The sequence below is a fragment of the Lutjanus erythropterus genome, chromosome 4 (assembly GCF_056507025.1).
Source record: "Lutjanus erythropterus isolate fLutEry1 chromosome 4, fLutEry1.hap2, whole genome shotgun sequence".
Lineage (NCBI taxonomy): Eukaryota > Metazoa > Chordata > Actinopteri > Lutjaniformes > Lutjanidae > Lutjanus > Lutjanus erythropterus.
In genome coordinates, this window is record NC_139320.1 from 14,035,573 (window position 1) to 14,054,361 (window position 18,789).

The 18,789-nt window shown below is 39.3% G+C and overlaps 1 protein-coding gene across 1 annotated transcript; it reads left to right on the forward strand.

Annotated features, from left to right (window-relative positions):
* The first annotated feature begins 3,199 nt into the window (after positions 1-3,199).
* LOC146328168 (solute carrier family 25 member 36-A-like) lies at positions 3,200-18,321 on the forward strand. Its single transcript, XM_084717038.1, has 7 exons — positions 3,200-3,654; positions 6,427-6,591; positions 8,737-8,814; positions 11,584-11,684; positions 14,958-15,024; positions 16,624-16,913; positions 17,013-18,321. The coding sequence occupies exons 1-7, from the start codon at positions 3,614-3,616 to the stop codon at positions 17,204-17,206; spliced, it is 936 nt and encodes a 311-aa protein (XP_084573164.1). The 5' UTR covers positions 3,200-3,613; the 3' UTR covers positions 17,207-18,321.
* The last annotated feature ends 468 nt before the right edge of the window (positions 18,322-18,789 follow it).

Here is an 18,789-nt window from a genome sequence, read left to right on the forward strand (position 1 = left end):
TGTGACAGTACTACTGCAGCGTTCATATGAACAACGAATCAGATTGTCCCAGAACCCAGGAGATAACAAGTCTGGGTCGTTGACCTCAGCAGACACACTCTCGTGCCTTTTTTTGCCTTTCACAGAGTCAGGCAGTAACGTGATTACATGAGAAACTGTGGCACATGATCTGGCCTGGTGAAATTGCATTTGTAATTATGAAGTGGCGTATGGATTTTATTCTGCTGCCCAAATTGGAAAACCTCATTTTCTGTGTACACTTGAGTCTCAAACCTCAGTTCACCTCCCTCTTTCTATTTCTCTTACGCACACACATACAGTTGCCAATAGTAAATGAACAAAGAACCTCTGTATGAAACATTTGGGTCACATATACCAAAATGGATTGAGATCAAATCAGTCTGTGGGTAGGAACATTTTTCCTAGTCTCTAAATTCATCATATCATGTGTGTACATGAGCTTAGGGACTATTATAGGCTGCAAGAATCAGCGCTTTCTTTTAAGAACTTCATGATTCTTTCCCAGTCCAGTGGTGTTATATAACATAGTTCCATGGGTGAGGATAGTGTGTAGATAACTACACACACTGGTATACCCTACTGGGTTGGCTCTAATAGCACAACTACTTTTGGCATGATGATTAAGCAGAATTCAGCCTAATAGGATTGCTAATTGGTAAATTATGTCCTGCTTCCATACAGAACCTCTGCCAGAATTTAATACTGAAGATGAGCCTCCGCCTACTGATCTGGTGATTTACAGCATATACAATACAAACCTTGAGGCATATTTTAAAGCAATACATTTAGAGGTATTTGTTAACCTGCACTGTCATGTAATGAAGAATGTATAATAATATCCTTTATATAGGATACTTCTCGGCCAGAAAATGCTTAATGCAAATGTTGGTTTTCCCTTCAGTGGGCTACCACAGACTCACTACAGCTGCATTCAATACTTCAGGCTGTCTAATACATATTTATGTTGAGTAAATTCTATCACAAATGTTTTTCTTAGTCTGGATAGCAAAGTGGGCTTTCTCCAATCATCCTCTATAGTTATGATATTCATGAATGTGTACTCAAGCTGCAAAATATTTTAACAGTTAACTGTTAAAAGTAAAATACAAAATGGATGTAGATGTATTGTTACACTACTGAAATATCAATTGGGGTGTCTGTCCAAATCTTCAGTCTAAAGTAACCTCCCAACTCCTGTGCTGTTCTGGTCAGTGGTCACAGTCAGGTCTCCAAACCTGTTCATGCTGCAGAGATTTTTTTTGTTTTTGATTTTGTTTTCACTGGCCTGTTTGTGATTGCAAATTAATTTACATTAAGCTGTGTTTTTTTAGGGGAGACCAGGAGTAAGTATAACATTTCTACACTACCTGAAATACACAAGTCATCTTTTGATATAAGAAAGGTGCACTAATCAATAATACAAGTGATTCTTTACTGCTGTAGTATCTAATAATGTTCAAGTTTTTATAGATGTCAGGCATGGTATGCATTCAAAGCAGAAGTATATTGCTATTTGTGCAGAAGACTAGACAATTATTCTAGTGGTAACTAGATTTTAATTATTTGAATTGAGTTAAGGTATATTTTACATTTAAATTTAGTACCAGAAAAGTATGTTAACAGAGACAAACAAGGTGCTTACACTGGGCCGTGTAGCTCCAGGTCAAGTTACAATTGCCTCAGATCTTGCAGCCATGATAAAATCTTGTAGGTTAGCTAGCAATGCACTTGCATTGTTTATTCATGTTATTTTTTTAACCAACAACCAGAGATAAAATTTACATAGATTTACTGATACTACAAGGAACTTTCATATTGTGTTGCTTTTGTAGGCCCCTGTGAACAAAAGCAGCAGCCTTTCCACCCCTGTAGCCACAAAATATGTAAAAAAAAAAAAAAAAAAAATTCTAATAGGACAGACCCTACCAGACTCCCTGAAGTTCTGCCTTCTTGGGGATATTGAGTGGGTTAAACATTTGAATACTTATTGTCTAAAATACATACAAGCAAAAGGGAAATTCAATGAAGTCTGGTATAGTTTTGTACCTTTTTATGAAGGTCAAAGCACATTAAAATATGTATGGGTGCATTTGTAAAAAGGTGTGTGTGTTCTTGTTTCCCTTTCTTTTTGGATATGTATGTCTGGAAAAGCTGACATTATAATAAGACATTTGTAAGAAAGAAAAGCAACAAACACTTATATGACAAAAAGAATAAAATGATCTAAAATAAAATCCCCTCCTGGATCTTTTTAACTGGTTATTCCCTGGGATCCACCTGATTTCAAGGAGAATCCAACCTGGTGAAAGGCATTAAGAATAACAACACATAAACAACCTGTCTTCTCGCTGATGGTCATGTTTGCTTATGTAGGTAATGCAGAGGCATCAGTATTAAACTGAGCGAATTAGGTTTATCTTAAATGATAAACAGAAGCATTTTTTTTAAACTTTTGGTCACCATTTGACTCTCTTCTCAAACAACACACAAAATGAATACACACACACATATAATACTATTATTAGGTAATACTGACCAGGCAGGTGAACAGGCAGTTAAATGGATATTCCTCCTCCCTCTTTTGTTTGTATTTTCTCTTTCGTCCCTGCCTCTCTTTCCTTCATATTATGTGATGTCTGTGGGTTACTGTAAAACCTGAAGCACTTCCTTGTTCTGCATTCTGTACAAATGTGCCTAATAAAAATATGTCATATATAAATTCATACTCATCTTAATTTAGACAGCACAAAAAATACTGTAGTTCCAAAAACTAGTTTTGTTACCTGTAAATCATTTTGTTGAAAACCTCTGCCTAGATGTTACAATTGTCCCTGGTCTCCCCTACTTGAAATGCACCTGTCGTAATCTTTAAGAGTGATAAACAAGGTTATTAAGTTGCCTTTAAATCTGTTTAGTTTGTAGTTACGCTGCACTGGGTGATTAATTTTGACTGTCTACACTACCTAACCTACCTTCACACGCAGGACCAGAATTAATTGATATTTCTCGCCTCTTCAGCGTTACATCAGCTAAACTCATACCTCAGTCCCGCCGCTGCCTCCCTGCCTTTCAAAATAAAGCGAAATCACGTGAAGGAGTAGTGATGGGGCGGGTTTACTGGACACCTCAGCCAATCACCACCTCTGTTTTGCGGCTTCCCATTCGTCGATAAACATTGCGACCTGACCCGCAGGACTTTCAGAGGGAGGTACGGCACGTCAACGTGAATGAGGCCGAGTCGTGTCCACCACTGTTCCTGTCATTACTGCAAGCCTGGAAATACTCACCAACATTAAAGACACTCGCACTATGGTGAAGCATCACCTTGTTTCAGAAGGAGGAGACGCAGACCTGCCACTCTGATATCGACCTTTATCACCGGAAAGTCGTTAGCTGTGGTAGCTAACGTGAGCTAGCTGAGTTAGCTGTTACATACCCTCGTTTTTTCCACGCAACTGACCTCCACCACAACACAGACGTACTGAGTATCATCTGCTTGCTAGGTTTGGGGTCGTTTTCCCCCTGTTTCTTCACATCCGGTCCCTTTGTCCCAGTGTGGTGCCCCGTGGACGGTTCCCGAATATGATAAATAATGAGTCAAAGAGATACGTTAGTTCATCTGTTTGCTGGAGGGTGAGTATATATTCTCATGTCATGTACATCCAGGAGCTGAGCTAGCTAGCTTCGAGCTCAAGGCTAACTGTCGCTGTTAGCCTCTATGGCTACACATAAATGGGATGTTTTCATTGGTGCGTTCATGATATTGGGATTTAGTTAGTGGCATAATATTGACATGAAGATCCGCGTTAGCATCAGTGCGGCAGATGACAGCAAACCAATCTTGTCCGTGCGCGTGTACCCGTAGGAGTTGCTCAATGTCACAAGTTACAATGACATTTCAGTGTATGAATTGAATGGCTGGCTTGTGGACGCGTTTTCTGTATTCATTGTGAATCTTAGCACATTTTATTCGAAATATTAAGAATAACATTGACTACGTCTGTGTTTCAAGAAACCCCCGGTGTTAAAAGTGACATCGTTGTGTCGGCCATGATGTTAGTGCATCAAAACAAACGTGGGCAGGCTGCCACCAGATTTCGTTCCAGTGTCTGGAAACCACATACAAACATGTATGCGCGGATGTGACTGATGCAACATCTAAACTGTGTCACAGAGGAGTGCAGTCTGTGCCACACTGGTGGTCTGCCAAAGCCGGGTGATAATAAATGGATGAACTTTAGTACAATCTGACATTGCAGTCCTAAACTGTGACAGAAAGGTTGCGGCTCCATAATTCATGGAATAATGTTCATACAATCTGAGAAATTTAATTATGTAGAGGCAGGATGTCTAGGTAAGGACGTAAAATATTAAGTTTACAATGATTATCTCCTTCACCAAATGGGTTTACTGAGAATGTAATAGGATGAACTGTAGCAAAATTAAGTAAGCTTCTAGTTTTGTGTGCCCATACATAAACAGTCACATTTGTTCTAAGTTAAGGCTGCACAAAATGGTTTTAAAAAAAATTATCAATATTATATTTTGACAAATGTTGAGATTTATTTAGATATAATTTGCGATTGGTAGAAATTAGGGATGTTACTGATAATCATTAATTTAACTGATTAAAAGTGTATTCATTGCTAATTGATAGTCTGGAAAAGGCAGTTATTGCGCGTCATTTGATATAATTCTGGTGGCGGAGGTATTTGTTGGATAAGGAAGCTTAAATTGAAAATGAGGAACAAAATGGAAATTATGTAAAACTGAGAACAAACTTGCATTTTGTATATTAGTTATTAACGATTAGGCCTATTCTATTATTTACATTTTCAGATATCCTAGTGGGAATGATCATCTTTGCATCAAAGTTAAAAAAAGACTTTGCACACTTACTCCATGTCATAAGACTTTAATAATGACAAGGTCTCGATCCTGCTTGGATCTTCGTTAGGTCAGAATATTTAAACTTATTGGCATGAAGTAAATGTGCAGGTGTTACCTTTTTTCTTTAACATTGCTTCTGATAGTGTTGCACCTTCTTGATGTGCATGTAATTACTCTAATCATCACTTTTACATAGCAGTTTTCATATTCACTGAATAAAATAAAATAAAGATATTTGTTTTTTATACCAAACAAACATTTCCTCTAACATCTGGAGACCATGATTTGTAGGCCACAGCATCTATGTACCACTACTGTACTTCATTATAATGCGGTTTTGTCAGAGATTCAGTCTTTATTTAAAAAATAAAAAATGCAGCTTCTGCAATTTGGATATTGAATTTGTCCAAATTGCAATTTTTATATAATATATGACTAATTGTGCAGCCCTACTAAGAATGTATTTGGACGAAGACTTCTGACAAAATTAAGCAAGCTTCTAGTTTCATGAGCCTGAACATAAACAGTCAGATTTGAATGAAGTGATATCAAACATGACTCCTCATCCATGCACACTATTTGTATACCAATGTTTTGCTTTTTCTGTGGTTTACACAGTAACTGCATCACACCGATTAGCTTCTGCCAAAAACTGTTTTGGCAGTACGTTGTATTTCTGCTTTGGTGCTGATTGAAAATTAACCCCAACCAAAGATAACTGCTGTCGCTCTTGCTTTTGATATCCTCTAGTCTGGCCCAGCCCTGCCCAACACAGGCGGGTCAGATTCAGTTTATTTATGTAGTTCATGTAGATATTGTTTTTGTGTTCTCTCTTATCAGACTTCCTTACATGTGTTACCCGAGCAGATTACCCTCCTGTAATGCCAGAGCTGGTAATAAACTGATGTCCTGGATGTAGCACATTGTGTGTACAGGGCTTCAGGTTATGCTTGCCATAGGTTCTTGGTTCATAGTTTGTGAATGTGAAAACCTCCAGTGATTTGTTTTATAATTCAACATTGTGAGAATGTGGGTTTTGATAAATGGGGTAAAATGAGAAAAATAACATCTACAAACATTTACTTCATCAGCTGAATGGATCTAGTGGTAGGCACTCATTTCAATCTTACTCAAAAGCAAAAAGTATTGGCTGTTGTTCTGTGTTTCTTATCTGGTTCGATGGTCAGTGAAACTACATACATCTTTGAGTTTGGAATGTGATGTGGCACTGAACAGAAGCTAACTGTTGTTCCCCAAGAAACACAAAGCATTCCTGACTGGCTCTCTGTTCCCACACTGTGCTATTTCTTGTCTACATGCCAGGGATCGTTAGAATTCCCACAACCACGTCACTGGCTAATTTATTAATTAAAGAAAAGAAGGCTTTGCACACCTATGACAATCCTAACTGCTATTATCATTGAAGAAAGGCATTCAGTTTCAGTCTTGTTCTGCCAGCTGAGACTGACAGTTGTTTGCTCACCTTCACCTTTTCCATCCCTGTCTTTCTGCCAGATGTGGGGGTACGGTCGGAGCCATATTGACTTGTCCGCTGGAAGTAGTGAAGACCCGTCTGCAGTCGTCCTCCATCACCCTCTATGTGTCTGAGGTTCAGCTCAGCACTGTCAACGGGGCCAGTGTGGCCCGCATGTCCCCTCCAGGCCCCCTGCACTGCCTCAAGTGGGTACTCATGAACATTTATCATTGTTTCCAAGATAAACTGTATTTGTATACAAACTGTTCCTTTCTAATTTTGCTACCCCAATCCTGTTATCAGCCTCTGTTGCTTAGCTGTGCTGTTTTAGTGGGAGAAGACCATGGGAATGGGAGGTGAACTGTTAAAAATTTAAGAATTCTCACCAAAATACATGCTAGTTGGTGGATCAGATCCACATCAAATTAAACATTGACTCATAGCACTGTTTGGTTTGTACTAAATTAACTGGTTGGTTTGCTGCTTTCTGTTTGATGTTGGTAAAGTAGCAGCCTGTTAGATCTCACAGCACATTATAAACTCCATATGTGATTAATGTTAACTGACACATACAGTGTTTCGCTGCTTAATTGTTAATTAATGTAAGCTAGTGGGTTAGCTGATAATGTTAATATTAGTGCCATGGCTAATATGTGCTGAAGGTGATTGGCAGACCACAAACATTACAGCTGAAAACAAGGCTTTTCTGCAAGTTTATGCTTGTTGAACAGGTGTTTTGATAGATTACAAGAGGATAGAAAGACAGAGGGGAAAGGCAGCATTTTTTAATGCCTTTCAGGGATAAGTCAGCTGAAGATGTGACAGGAAAGGGGGAGAGAGAGTGGGGGAATGACATGCAGCAAAGGGCCACAGGCAGGATTCGAACCCATGGCCGCTGTAAAAAGTACAAACCTTAAAACTAACCTGAGTTGTTATAATTTAGAACCAGTTCTATTTAAGAAAACGATTTCAGGCATCCAGTATATCAAGTATGTATTTTGATTGAATTATATACAGTATTGCCTAAACTTTCACTTTTTGTGTTTGTTTTACTCTTTGCCAAAATGAGTGGAGCTCTTCATGTATTTTGCAAACAGTTCCTACTGCCTGCGCTCCCAGAACTATGTGCCCACAGAGCCATGGTTCCTTCCTCAGCAGGCACCATGTTGCTTCTGCTGTTGTTGCTGCTGTTTGGTCTGGCTGATGTCCCCCTGGCAAAGCCAACCACTCCCTGAAACCCAACTCCTCACCCTTTGGGAAAACTGTACACAGAGAGCATATCAGTCACTTTAGCCAAGCAGGAAATTTGATTACAAATCCAACTTCTTTATCTTGTATGATTTTCATAGTATTTGATTCCTCTGGACTCTTTTGTGTCTGTTGTAACATGCCTTTTCCTATTTTGTGTCCACTTAGTCAAAGTATCTCTTTGATTTGGGTAGATTGCCAGTTGTGATGTTGAAGGAAATTAGATCCACTCCATAAGAAAGACAATGGCCTGGTCTTTTCTAAAGAGGTCATGTCCTGGCCACTCAGAGCCTCTGGAAAAAGTGTGTTTGATGGCAGTATGCCACTTGAATTCACTGAACGAAGCCACATTTAAATGAAGTGCCAGTCACTGTGGCAGTAGGCACTTTCTTCTGCAGGCTGGCAGTATAATCCTCACTACATCAACCATTTCTCAAACCAGCAATATGGGACTCTGTTAAAATGTGTATAACTCTATAAAAGTAGATTGAAGAACATGTAGCTTATAACCAGTCACATATGTTATTGACATGTTGCTTGCATTGGTGGGCAGAGTGCTCACTGCACACTAAACCAAATGTGGCATGCCAATATTTAAGCATGATACATAAACTTAAGCCAAACTTGTATCCTCTTAGACCCTGTAGTGCTCAATACAACACAATGCTGAGAGTTGGAAGTAACAAACAACTGACAAGTGACTACTTAGAATATTTCTATTCTTAGATCTCTACTAGTTTTAGGACTTTGAATGTAGGCTAAAGTTCCCGCTCAAAGTGGAAGTGCAGCAAAGGCAGTACAGTCTTCTGAATTTAAGGGTTTATGCTTTGGTTAGTAGATTTGAAGAGACTGTTCAGGTGACATTATGACCTTTGGGTATCAAAGAAAAACACTTTAGAAGAAAAAAAAAATGAATTGTTTCCTGTTATATTTGGGGTTTTAATTGGAATTTCAACTCTTTGCTGGACTACAAAAAATCGGACTATATCAGTAGAAAAAAGTTGTAATCCACCAGTAAGAATCAAACAATTAAAGCATGCATGTGGTCTTGGTGGTAGAGTCAATAATATACTTTTTTCTGTGCTTGTATGTTTCCTATTCAGATTGATATTGGAGAAAGAAGGACCTCGTTCTCTCTTCAGGGGCTTGGGGCCAAACTTGGTGGGTGTGGCACCTTCCAGGTAAGTTGTCACTTCAAATGGTCATTGATAGTAGAGCCCAATGGATACTGGATTTTTAGGGCTTATACTGATGTTAGGGACTAAAAAAAATCCAGTACTGGCATATCTCTATATAGAATATAATATACAGAATATAGAATATATACATAAACACACATTTTTTGCAACGATCCTTCAAAAGTGTTTAACACTTTCCATTGATTCCTTCTAACGAGCTGTAGGTGCAGTAACTTCAGTCTGAATTAAGTATGACAGGAGATCTTATACAGTTTAAAACACCTTTACTTAAGTAAGAGTTCAAAATTGCATCTTGTTACATGGCAGAAAAACTATAATCCTGTGCCTGACGTAACTCTGCTCTGGTGCACTCTACTGCACAGCACATTGCTCGATAAATTAATGAGGGCATATGCAGTTTTCTGCCAGTACACATGAAATGTGTTTTTAACATCTTATGCACTGGCAATATTTTATACAGTGAATAAAAACACATTTTTGGTGATTTTTGCATCATTTTTAAATGAACTTTTATTTGTGTTCACATGTATTTGTATTTATTTGTATCACATTGGAAGCAGGATATTTTACAGTTTAACAATAAACATTGTTGTCCAAAATGACATCAGGGTTCCCTACCTCCCTACCAACACTGACTGGTGAAACAACTCAACTGGTGGCTGCTTAGACCAGACCTGTTCCACAGCATGAATTTAAACATGTTATAGCAGAAAAGGACAATGTAATTAATAAAATGAACAATGGTTGCTTTCCATGTAGGTGAACCATTTCTAAGGTCCTGGCAGCAGTGGCATAAAACTTTCTTGTTGTCACTTTGATGGACAGAGTCATAAAAATTCTGTCATAATATATTATTACCACTCATTTTAATTTTCATTTTTTAATGACAATGAGACATAGCCTCCTTAATGCCATTTAATTCTCAAATCAACTTGTTATTTTGATCAATCAACTTGATCAGAGTAACATTTAAATGTACAAAACAGACTTTCCACTTATGCCTTTATAAGGGCATTGAGAGAAAAGAAACTAGAGACACCGGTCACTTTTCATGTCAGCGGTGGAGGATACTGACAACACAAAGCACAGCTGCTGGCTGATAAATGTAGTTTAAGCCACTTGCTTGTCCTTCATTCTCCGACATATCAGTCTCTCAGTATTTACCTCATTCATCACCCACATCATAATTACGGCAACTTTCATTAAGAAAAAGCAAACTTTTTTATTTGACAAATATAATGTCCCTGTAGTGACTTTGTAACTTATTGGCAAAAGATTATTTTTAATGTCATTTATATGGCTTAAGGTGATTTATCCGTTGCTGCATCTGACACTACCACTTTTTATGGTAGATTGATTCAGTAATTCAGGCAGTGACAGAAAATATTCAGTTAACACGACCACTGGGTCCTGGAACCGTGCATGCTCTCTGCCTGCTGTGGCTTAATGTGAGACAGTTAGAGGGAATTTGTAACGTTATACTGAACGAAAGCCTTCAAACGTTTCAAATGTCGAATTAATATTAATTGTTCTTACTCATTGGTAGCTGATTTAGTCACATTTGGCATTCACACACATGGGCTCATTCAGAGTTTGTACAGGTTCTTAAAAAGTCTAAAATCCAAGAAAGGACAGACGCTTTTATGAAGTTTCATTAACTTCAGTCTTGTTTTTAAATGTTTTTTGGGGAAAAAATGTTGATCACACTGTAACTACTACAAAATGAAACTCACTTGGACCCAATAACCGAGTATGAAAGTCTTAAATTTAACTTGTTGCAACCTGTAGAAACCCTGCTCATTGTTCTTTCTAGGTGAGTTGTGGACAGGAACAGTGAGGAATGATGGTATTACATAACCACTGCAGGGCTCCTTGAGGTTACTTGGTGACAAAGAAGAATTAGGGATACATGGTAATTTAGGTCCCATTCATCATCATGTCTTTCTGTGCTGTTTCTGCACTGAAACATGGCAACAGCATCAGCACCTTGAAAACACCATTTGTTCTATGTCTCGGAAATATTGTTACTGACTACATTTACAACAGTTATGGTCATTAATTACCCCTCAGTGGTAATGATGGGTGCAAAGTGGCGGCTAATGGCAGTGGGTAATGGCTAAGCAGGTGCCAGTGCTAGGCATACGTAGAGTGTTTTGTTTGAATCTTACATGAGCGCATGCTGATGCAGTGGGCAGTGGAGGCAAAGGCAAAAATCCTACTGAGCTGTGACGCAGATTAAGAGATAAATGCACAAACAAACGCTGTCTGAAAGAGTGACTGATGAGCTTCAAACATCATTACTAGTCTGACTGAGCACATTTGACAAATGAAAAACAGTAAAAAAACAGACTGCACATGGTGCTTTTAGAAGGAAAAACACATTTGTATTAAGCCACGAGTATAAACATGGTCATTATGACCTTTTTAATTAGTGAAAACAAATCAAGACATGTGCTTTTTGTACTGAATAGCCTCTTTGTCTAACTAGGCTGATTTGCTGAGACTGTTGGTTCTGCTCACTGCTTTACACCTAATGAATTTTTAAAGCTCATTAAGCTGAGCCTGACAGGGGGAAAGTTTTACTTGTTAATGTAGTGTAATTAATAAGCTACATTGCTACCAGAGGCACATAGTTGGCTGGGACTAATTATCTTTACTCTAAAATGGAAAAGCATGGCATGTATAGCTTGTTTTGCCTTGTACTGGCTTGACATAATTTATACTGACCTTTCTGTCTTTTATTTTCAACAGAGCAATCTACTTTGCTGCTTATTCCACTGCCAAAGAGAAACTGAACGGTGTGTTGGAACCCGACTCCACACAGGTACACATGGTGTCGGCTGGAATGGCAGGTAACTATCTAAATGCGATGTAACAGGTTGACACTTGCCGCCATGCAAATCTTTTTTAACACACTATAACCTTAAGAACATTTCCATCATGCTTGTCAGAAATGCTGAGTAAATAGAGCACGTCTGGTTCAGTGCCGTTAAGTTTAGGTGAACAGTGACGTTGGACATAGGTTCAGGCTTGTGTAATGTATACATGCTATAGGGCTTTGTTGTTACTTTGATCCCTGTAGAAAGCAAGCAGTGGCAGAACCAGTCTGTGTTGTGTTAGATTCAAAGGACCTGTCTTTTGAAATAGTACAAAATCTGACAAACTAATTACACCACCCCCTTTGTGAGGACCCTGTGTGTTCGAAAACAAGCTTATCCTGTTCCCCCTCACCTTTTTCCCAAATATATTGCAAACTCAGTTATCTTAAAACAGCTTAATTAAAAGCATACCGTGTTCAAAGGTCAGATTTAAATACACTCTCATTATTCTCTGACACTTGTTATGTCAAGGGAAGGTTATCTGCTCCCATGTCACTCTGATCCAGCTGGGACTGCCAGACCATTACAATGTGGATCAGTCAGGCAGCTACAGTGTGTCTGTGTGTATGTGGGTGAATCTGACAAGTTCACCATGGTGCCACTTTTAGCACACCGTGACTCAGACCTTTTAACAACCCAGTCAAGGTCAGCATTTGTCAGTGCATATGTCTCTTGTGGCAATCCCTGTATTCTGCAGGGTGAGACCTGAATGAGCTACATGGACAGGTGACGAGGTGTTGATAGTGCAGCGCTTAATCTCCACTGTGTAATGATACATGATATCTACAGCAGAGGGTTAGGGTTAGCCGGTTAGGGCCGGCTAATGGCTGTATGTAATTTTAACCTCTTATCCACCTCAGAACACCAGTGTTGGTCAAGCTGTAATTTGCATACATGTCCAAATCACTGACTCGCTGTATATAAAGATGGACAACATGACAGCTCCCCAGAAGTGAAGCCGAAACATTTACACATCACATGAAATTTTCCCAAATATAGCTTCTGTCTTTTTAGGTAGTTCTCATCATGCTAATGTATGTTCAAGTTAGCGCTGTTGCCACAATTTTAAGTCTCATTTTAAGCCAGCTAAATACTTTTTGTGAAAATTTATATTGCAGCGTGAGCTGCGTTAGCTTTGCTGTTGTACGCAAGACGACTGGTTCTGCCCTGTGATCCTCGTTGCTGGTGTGTGTTTTTGTGGCTGCTGTATTTCAGTTTAGTTGATGGTCATGCCCTGAAGGTATCCATACAGGTACATGTGAAAAAGACAAGGTAAAACTGCAGTAATTAATTTGCAGCACTGTGTAACTATAACAAGCTCACAGCAGCTTGCTCAGACCATTCACTTGGCCACTGGGCAATGAGATGAGATTCACAGATAATGCTACACTTAGCATTACTGTACCAAATTACTTGCCATAAATTATGTAATTTGCAAAAAAACAACAACAAAAGAATAGTGTTTATACAGCATACTGCAGTGTTGAGCCAACCTAAAACAATGCAAGGTGAAGTCCGTCACTGCAACAGCCCTAGTTCAAGAATTAGGGATGCATCAATCCACTGGCCAGAGACCAGAACAGGCCAGTTTTCAGCATGACCAGCCCTTACCGATGACCAGCCGGTCCGCGTCACATATCCGATTCGACCACAGCGCTCTTCAGGCTAATGTCAGCCAGCAGGAGACTGCTGTTCACTGAGGGACAGTTAAAATCTCACCTCCTGTTCTGGCTGAAGAATAAACAACTTGTGTTGATGTGTCTCCTCAAACATTTTCTCATCCAGACTCGTTTAACTTCTGCGTCTGTTTTTCTCAGGGCAAAAATTTACTGCACCAAACTGTTGCACCGTGTCTGTCTCCAGTTTGTTTACATCTGCTTCCACAGGAGATCACATGAAATCACGTCCCGCGATCACGTTCCCCCTATTCATAATCTTAATATAAAACTATAATAAGGCCTGGCTGTAACTTGCAGAACTTTGGAAAAAATATAAAATTGTATTTAATGAATATTTATTTGTCAGTGTTTTATTATGAACATCAAATTTCATTTTTATAAGAAAAGTTGCAAAAATGTTTGTGAGTTATGTCAATTATAGTTCTTAGAAAGATTGAAAATCGGAATCGGCCAAAACCGGAGTCGGCAGCTTAGACCCTTAAAAAAAGGGAAATCAGAATCGGCCAAGAAAATTGAAAATGGTGCATCTCTAGTTCAAGTCTTAATTTTTCTGAAGTGTGGTTTTAATTATTATTTGATGCTATCAAAAGGGGCGTCTCACACCATGATTTCCAGCTGAGCCCTGCCCGCAACTGAGTCGGCTGTGTGTACAGGCGAGACCTCAATACCGTGGCTCCAACCCTGTTTACTACTGTACAGATTTTGGCTCTAAGTGATGTCACAACATGGCAGCGCTTGTATGTGGGATAATTTGACTTCATTTTTGTACAGTGGAGACACATTGTCCATCTTTATTTTACAGTCAAAGGTTTAAACGGAGCCTCAAAACTTAAGTGTCATTTGTGTGTTTTGTTGTCACTTTTAGCAGGCTACATTTCAGTTAATTATTGTTTTTTATTAAGTCATTGGATTTTTTTTTTAACTAACAAGACCTCAGCTGTACTCTCTCTCTCTTCTGCTGTCTTGGTGGGGGATGATCATGTCGCATGCAATTGGGATATGGTGGGTTAAATCCTGTGGGAGAGTGGGAAGTCAGATTGGTTGCATGCCGGTCATTTTGCTACACACAAGCCTGTGTCTGTTCTAGGCTTTAACCCTACCGTAGCTCTCCTCTCGCAAGGGCATGAGACCCCCACACCACCAGGGGTCTCTAGCTGCATCTGTGAGGAGTTACTTGGGTCTGCGTGAGTACTCACCACAGATCTGTGCTTTTTTTTTATCTGGTTCTTCTTTCTCTCTTTGTCTCTCTCTACTCCATTACCATCTAGGTCACTGTATAAGAAGCAGCTGTTTTCACAACATAAAACTTTTATGGTATTCAGTTACTCCCCTAGCAGCACAAGTAGTATAGTCTATAGCGTGGCTAGGCTTTGTGACACATTTTATCTTATTAAAAGAACATTGTTACATTGTTTTAACTTTCCCAACATGAATGCTGCTTAAAGAACATTTACTCCCTACCTAGAGTGTTAGTTTGTGGGCAGTTTATTGTACCACTGGTAGCCTGACAATAGTATTTTTAGATTTTAAACAAAATGTAATTTTGTTGTTTTTTTTTCCTCCACAGGTTTTACAGCCATCACAGCAACCAATCCAATATGGCTCATAAAGACCCGCCTACAGCTGGATGCGAGGTAATGCGACAATGTGAGCAGGGTGTGAGCTTTACAAATTTCAGTTGCCAAGAGAGGGACTAACAGCTTAAGCACAGTTATAAGCCCTTTGACATGTTTGAGAAAATCCCTGTGTTTGCATTAATGACAAACTCTCATTGTGTGACGTGATATTTAAACTTTATTTAAAAAAAAAAAAAGAAAAGTAACCAGCTGTAAAGCCTTTTTTGAGTTTACTGAGGGATAATTTGTTGTGTCAACTTAAGTTGGGAAATATATGTCACTTATAAGCTTTGGCCATTCCTTTGAGGCATACATTGACTTATGCTGTAATACACAGTACAAGAGAAATAAAAACATACAGATTCCAGTTCATTAAATGCAGTTCTGGGGCGATTTGTTGACGTAAGTGACATCATTGCTTACGAAAATACACCAGTTTGCATATTGTGCGTCAACTCGTCACTATGAACTGCAGCGTCCAGTCAGAGCTGGGATTCACCTGGAGAAAAAGCTGCAGAGAGCAAGCCTCGCCAAAATCAAAGGCATCATCTAAAGTGTGGGAGCATTTTAGACAGAGATGCAACAGTTTGGTACTCTTCGGCTCCACAAACTAGACATGACGTATCACAGCAAGACAAACTGCTCCTCACTGGAAAGCACAAAGTGCTCTGTCCTCCTCCTGCAGCTGCATCAGCCGCAGCATTGCCCAGTTTACTTTATGTCAGCACCCAAGCACAACATATGAGGATTAACAACACATGTAACATGTTTTTGTTAGTAGAGATCACTTAAGATAGATTTTTGAGAAGTTTTTTCATCACCCCCATGGTGGAAGAAATGTCTGCACCGCTGCTGTTAACTTTACATTATGTGTCATCTTACGGTGTTATTCAGCCATTTTGTACTTTCTGTTCACTCTGTCAGCTACGTATGAGACAGAAAAGGCTAAAACTAATGTTACAGATTATCTGTAATTCAGTTGGCAGAAAAACAACACAATGACACAAAAATGTCATTGTCAAAATGTCAATCTGATCAGGCATCTGACATGGAGTCGGTTAAATAAGGTGAAAAATGGTCTAACTTTGAAATATGCCACTTATTTTCTCTAATGTGCTTCATGCGTCTGTTTTTCAGGATTATAATTGAATAAAATATTGAAATACTAATGAGACAAGGTCTTAAATAAATTAATTGTTATATAATTGAATAATAAATAAATTGTTCTGTTAATCTATAAATTAATCAATAGATTAATCATTTAAAATATAAATCAAGTTTGGTGCATCCCTAACAAAATGTAATGGTTTAAGTTTTCTCAGCTTAAATATGTGATTTCAAGTTTGATAAATGATGATTATATATGATTGCACTTTAACCAAAGTTGACACAACAAAGCAGTCCTTAGTTGAAAAAGCCCAAAACAGGATTTGCAGCTGGTTTTTTACTTTATGTTTTCTCAACTTTTCATTTTTTACAGTGAGAGATCCTCCTACTTCCCTTTGTGTTTGAAACATAAACACTGAGCTGAAGGAGAAACCACTGTGTTTAGATGTTGGTGTCTACATGGAAAAAATAGCCGTTAACTTGTGATGTATGTTTTCTGTCTTTGCTCAGGAATCGAGGTGAGCGAAGGATGAGTGCGTTTGAGTGTGTGCGACGGGTGTATCGGACAGATGGCCTGCGAGGCTTCTACAAGGGTATGTCAGCGTCCTACGCCGGTATCTCAGAGACTGTGATCCACTTTGTGATCTATGAAAACATCAAACGCCGCCTCTTGGAAGCCAAGGCGCCACAGAACATGGACGAGGAAGAGGAGGCGTCCAAAGACGCTTCAGACTTTGTGGGGATGATGCTTGCTGCTGCCACCTCCAAGACCTGTGCCACATCTATTGCTTATCCTCATGGTAAGAGCTGATGATTGGCAATTAGCTGATATCAGCTGATTTATCAGATTTATCATGTTTTTTCTCCGTTAACCCTTCCATTTCTTCTTAACTTTGCAGAAGTGATCCGCACCAGGCTACGCGAGGAGGGCACCAAGTATAACTCCTTCTTCCAGACTCTAAGAACAGTGCCCAAAGAGGAGGGCTACCGTGCCCTGTACCGTGGTCTCACCACCCACCTGGTACGACAGATCCCCAACACCGCCATTATGATGTGCACCTATGAGTTGGTGGTCTACCTCCTGAATGGTTAAAGTCTTCCCCCCCTCACTTAGACAGTATATGTAACCCTGCCCCTGTTCGGAGACGGAGAAATGAAGAATGAGAGCAACTGCACACCAGCTAGCACAACAGCCTGCTCGCCAGAAGAGGACAGAGACGGCACGATGACCTTTGTCTCAGTGACGCGAGTGGTTGTTAAAAATAAGTCAGCAGTTTTGTTTTATAACCAAAGGGTCTGGCACAGGGAAGAGGATTGAAAAGTTCCTCACGTTGGTTTGGGGATCTTGGTTTAGTAGTGGCAAAGAGATGGTTGCCCTATTTTAATTTTAATTCCATCCTTTTCTCCCTTCGGTTATATGTGTCTCCTCTGGAAGCTCTGATTCAGAGTGCTGAAGAAAGAACCTGAGTTACAGTATATTCTGCCTCTAACAATACTAATAATAAAGAAGTACAGTAATTCCAATCCTTACTACCTAATGGATATAAGACGCCCTCCAGCAGTAGGCTTTGCTGTCACAGTGATGATCAGTTTTTTAAATATTCTATTAGTGTCATGCAGTATCCCCTGCATCCCTTTAGAGTGCCACTAAAGGACCAGAATACAAAGATGGCAGAGTCAGCAGTGAGCCGAAGTATCTGACGACGGTTTCTTGAGAAGACGTCGGCACTGGAGGTAGGTTGAGGCAGGATAAACAGAGGAGGGATAGGGAGGGAGGTGAATATAGAGACGTGCCTTGTGTAAAAATGTGATATAGACTAAGATGCACAATGGCTGCAGGAGGAGGCGGGGCTCTGGTTTGACCTGTCACAGCAAAGGATGTAGAAATGTTGAGTCGAACACTGGTTCTGTGTGATTTCTGGTGGCCTTAGTGAACCTTTTACATATCGTGAACTAGGGCTGCCCCCGACAAAAGATCTTCGCAGTTGACCAGCAGTCGTCAGTTCAAGCTATTAGTCAACTTGTTGCCGTGCATTTATTATATTAATTTAATTATTTAAAAATACAATTTTGGGGCACAAAGTGTTCTGCTTGTTAAATGCTAATGACAAAAGCAGTAATTAGTCTCAATGCGTTAGAACAGCCAGCAAGGCGAATTAACATTTTGTTAATTTATTTTTACAAAATATAACCTGGTTGTTCAAAACACAGGAATAAATAACTTCCAACTTAACAAAAACAAAAACTCGCTTATCAACAGGATGGATGATGTATACTTACAAATTAAATCGCTAAAAATCATTCCTCAACTTCTTCAGGCCTCCTGTCCCCACCTGAACTCACAGTGTCTTTGTCAATGATGTAGTATCTTTTCTGTGTTTAAAAAAAAACAATACCATACCTTTATGGCTCATCTGCATTTCCATGGACACATTGAATGAACAAGGCTGCACAGACGCTGTGAAAATTAAATTATCTAACTTTTTTAACTCGTTTTCAATTCTTATTCGTAAAGGAGACTGAAAATATGGGGGATGATGGGAAATGGGAAAACGACAGTAGATGCCAACATTGTGTAAAACAGTTGGTAGTCTGGTAATTTGAGTCTGATAAAGTATGGAATTCTGAAATGGAAAATGTGGAGGAACCCTGGCAGTAAATCACCTCAGTGCTGAT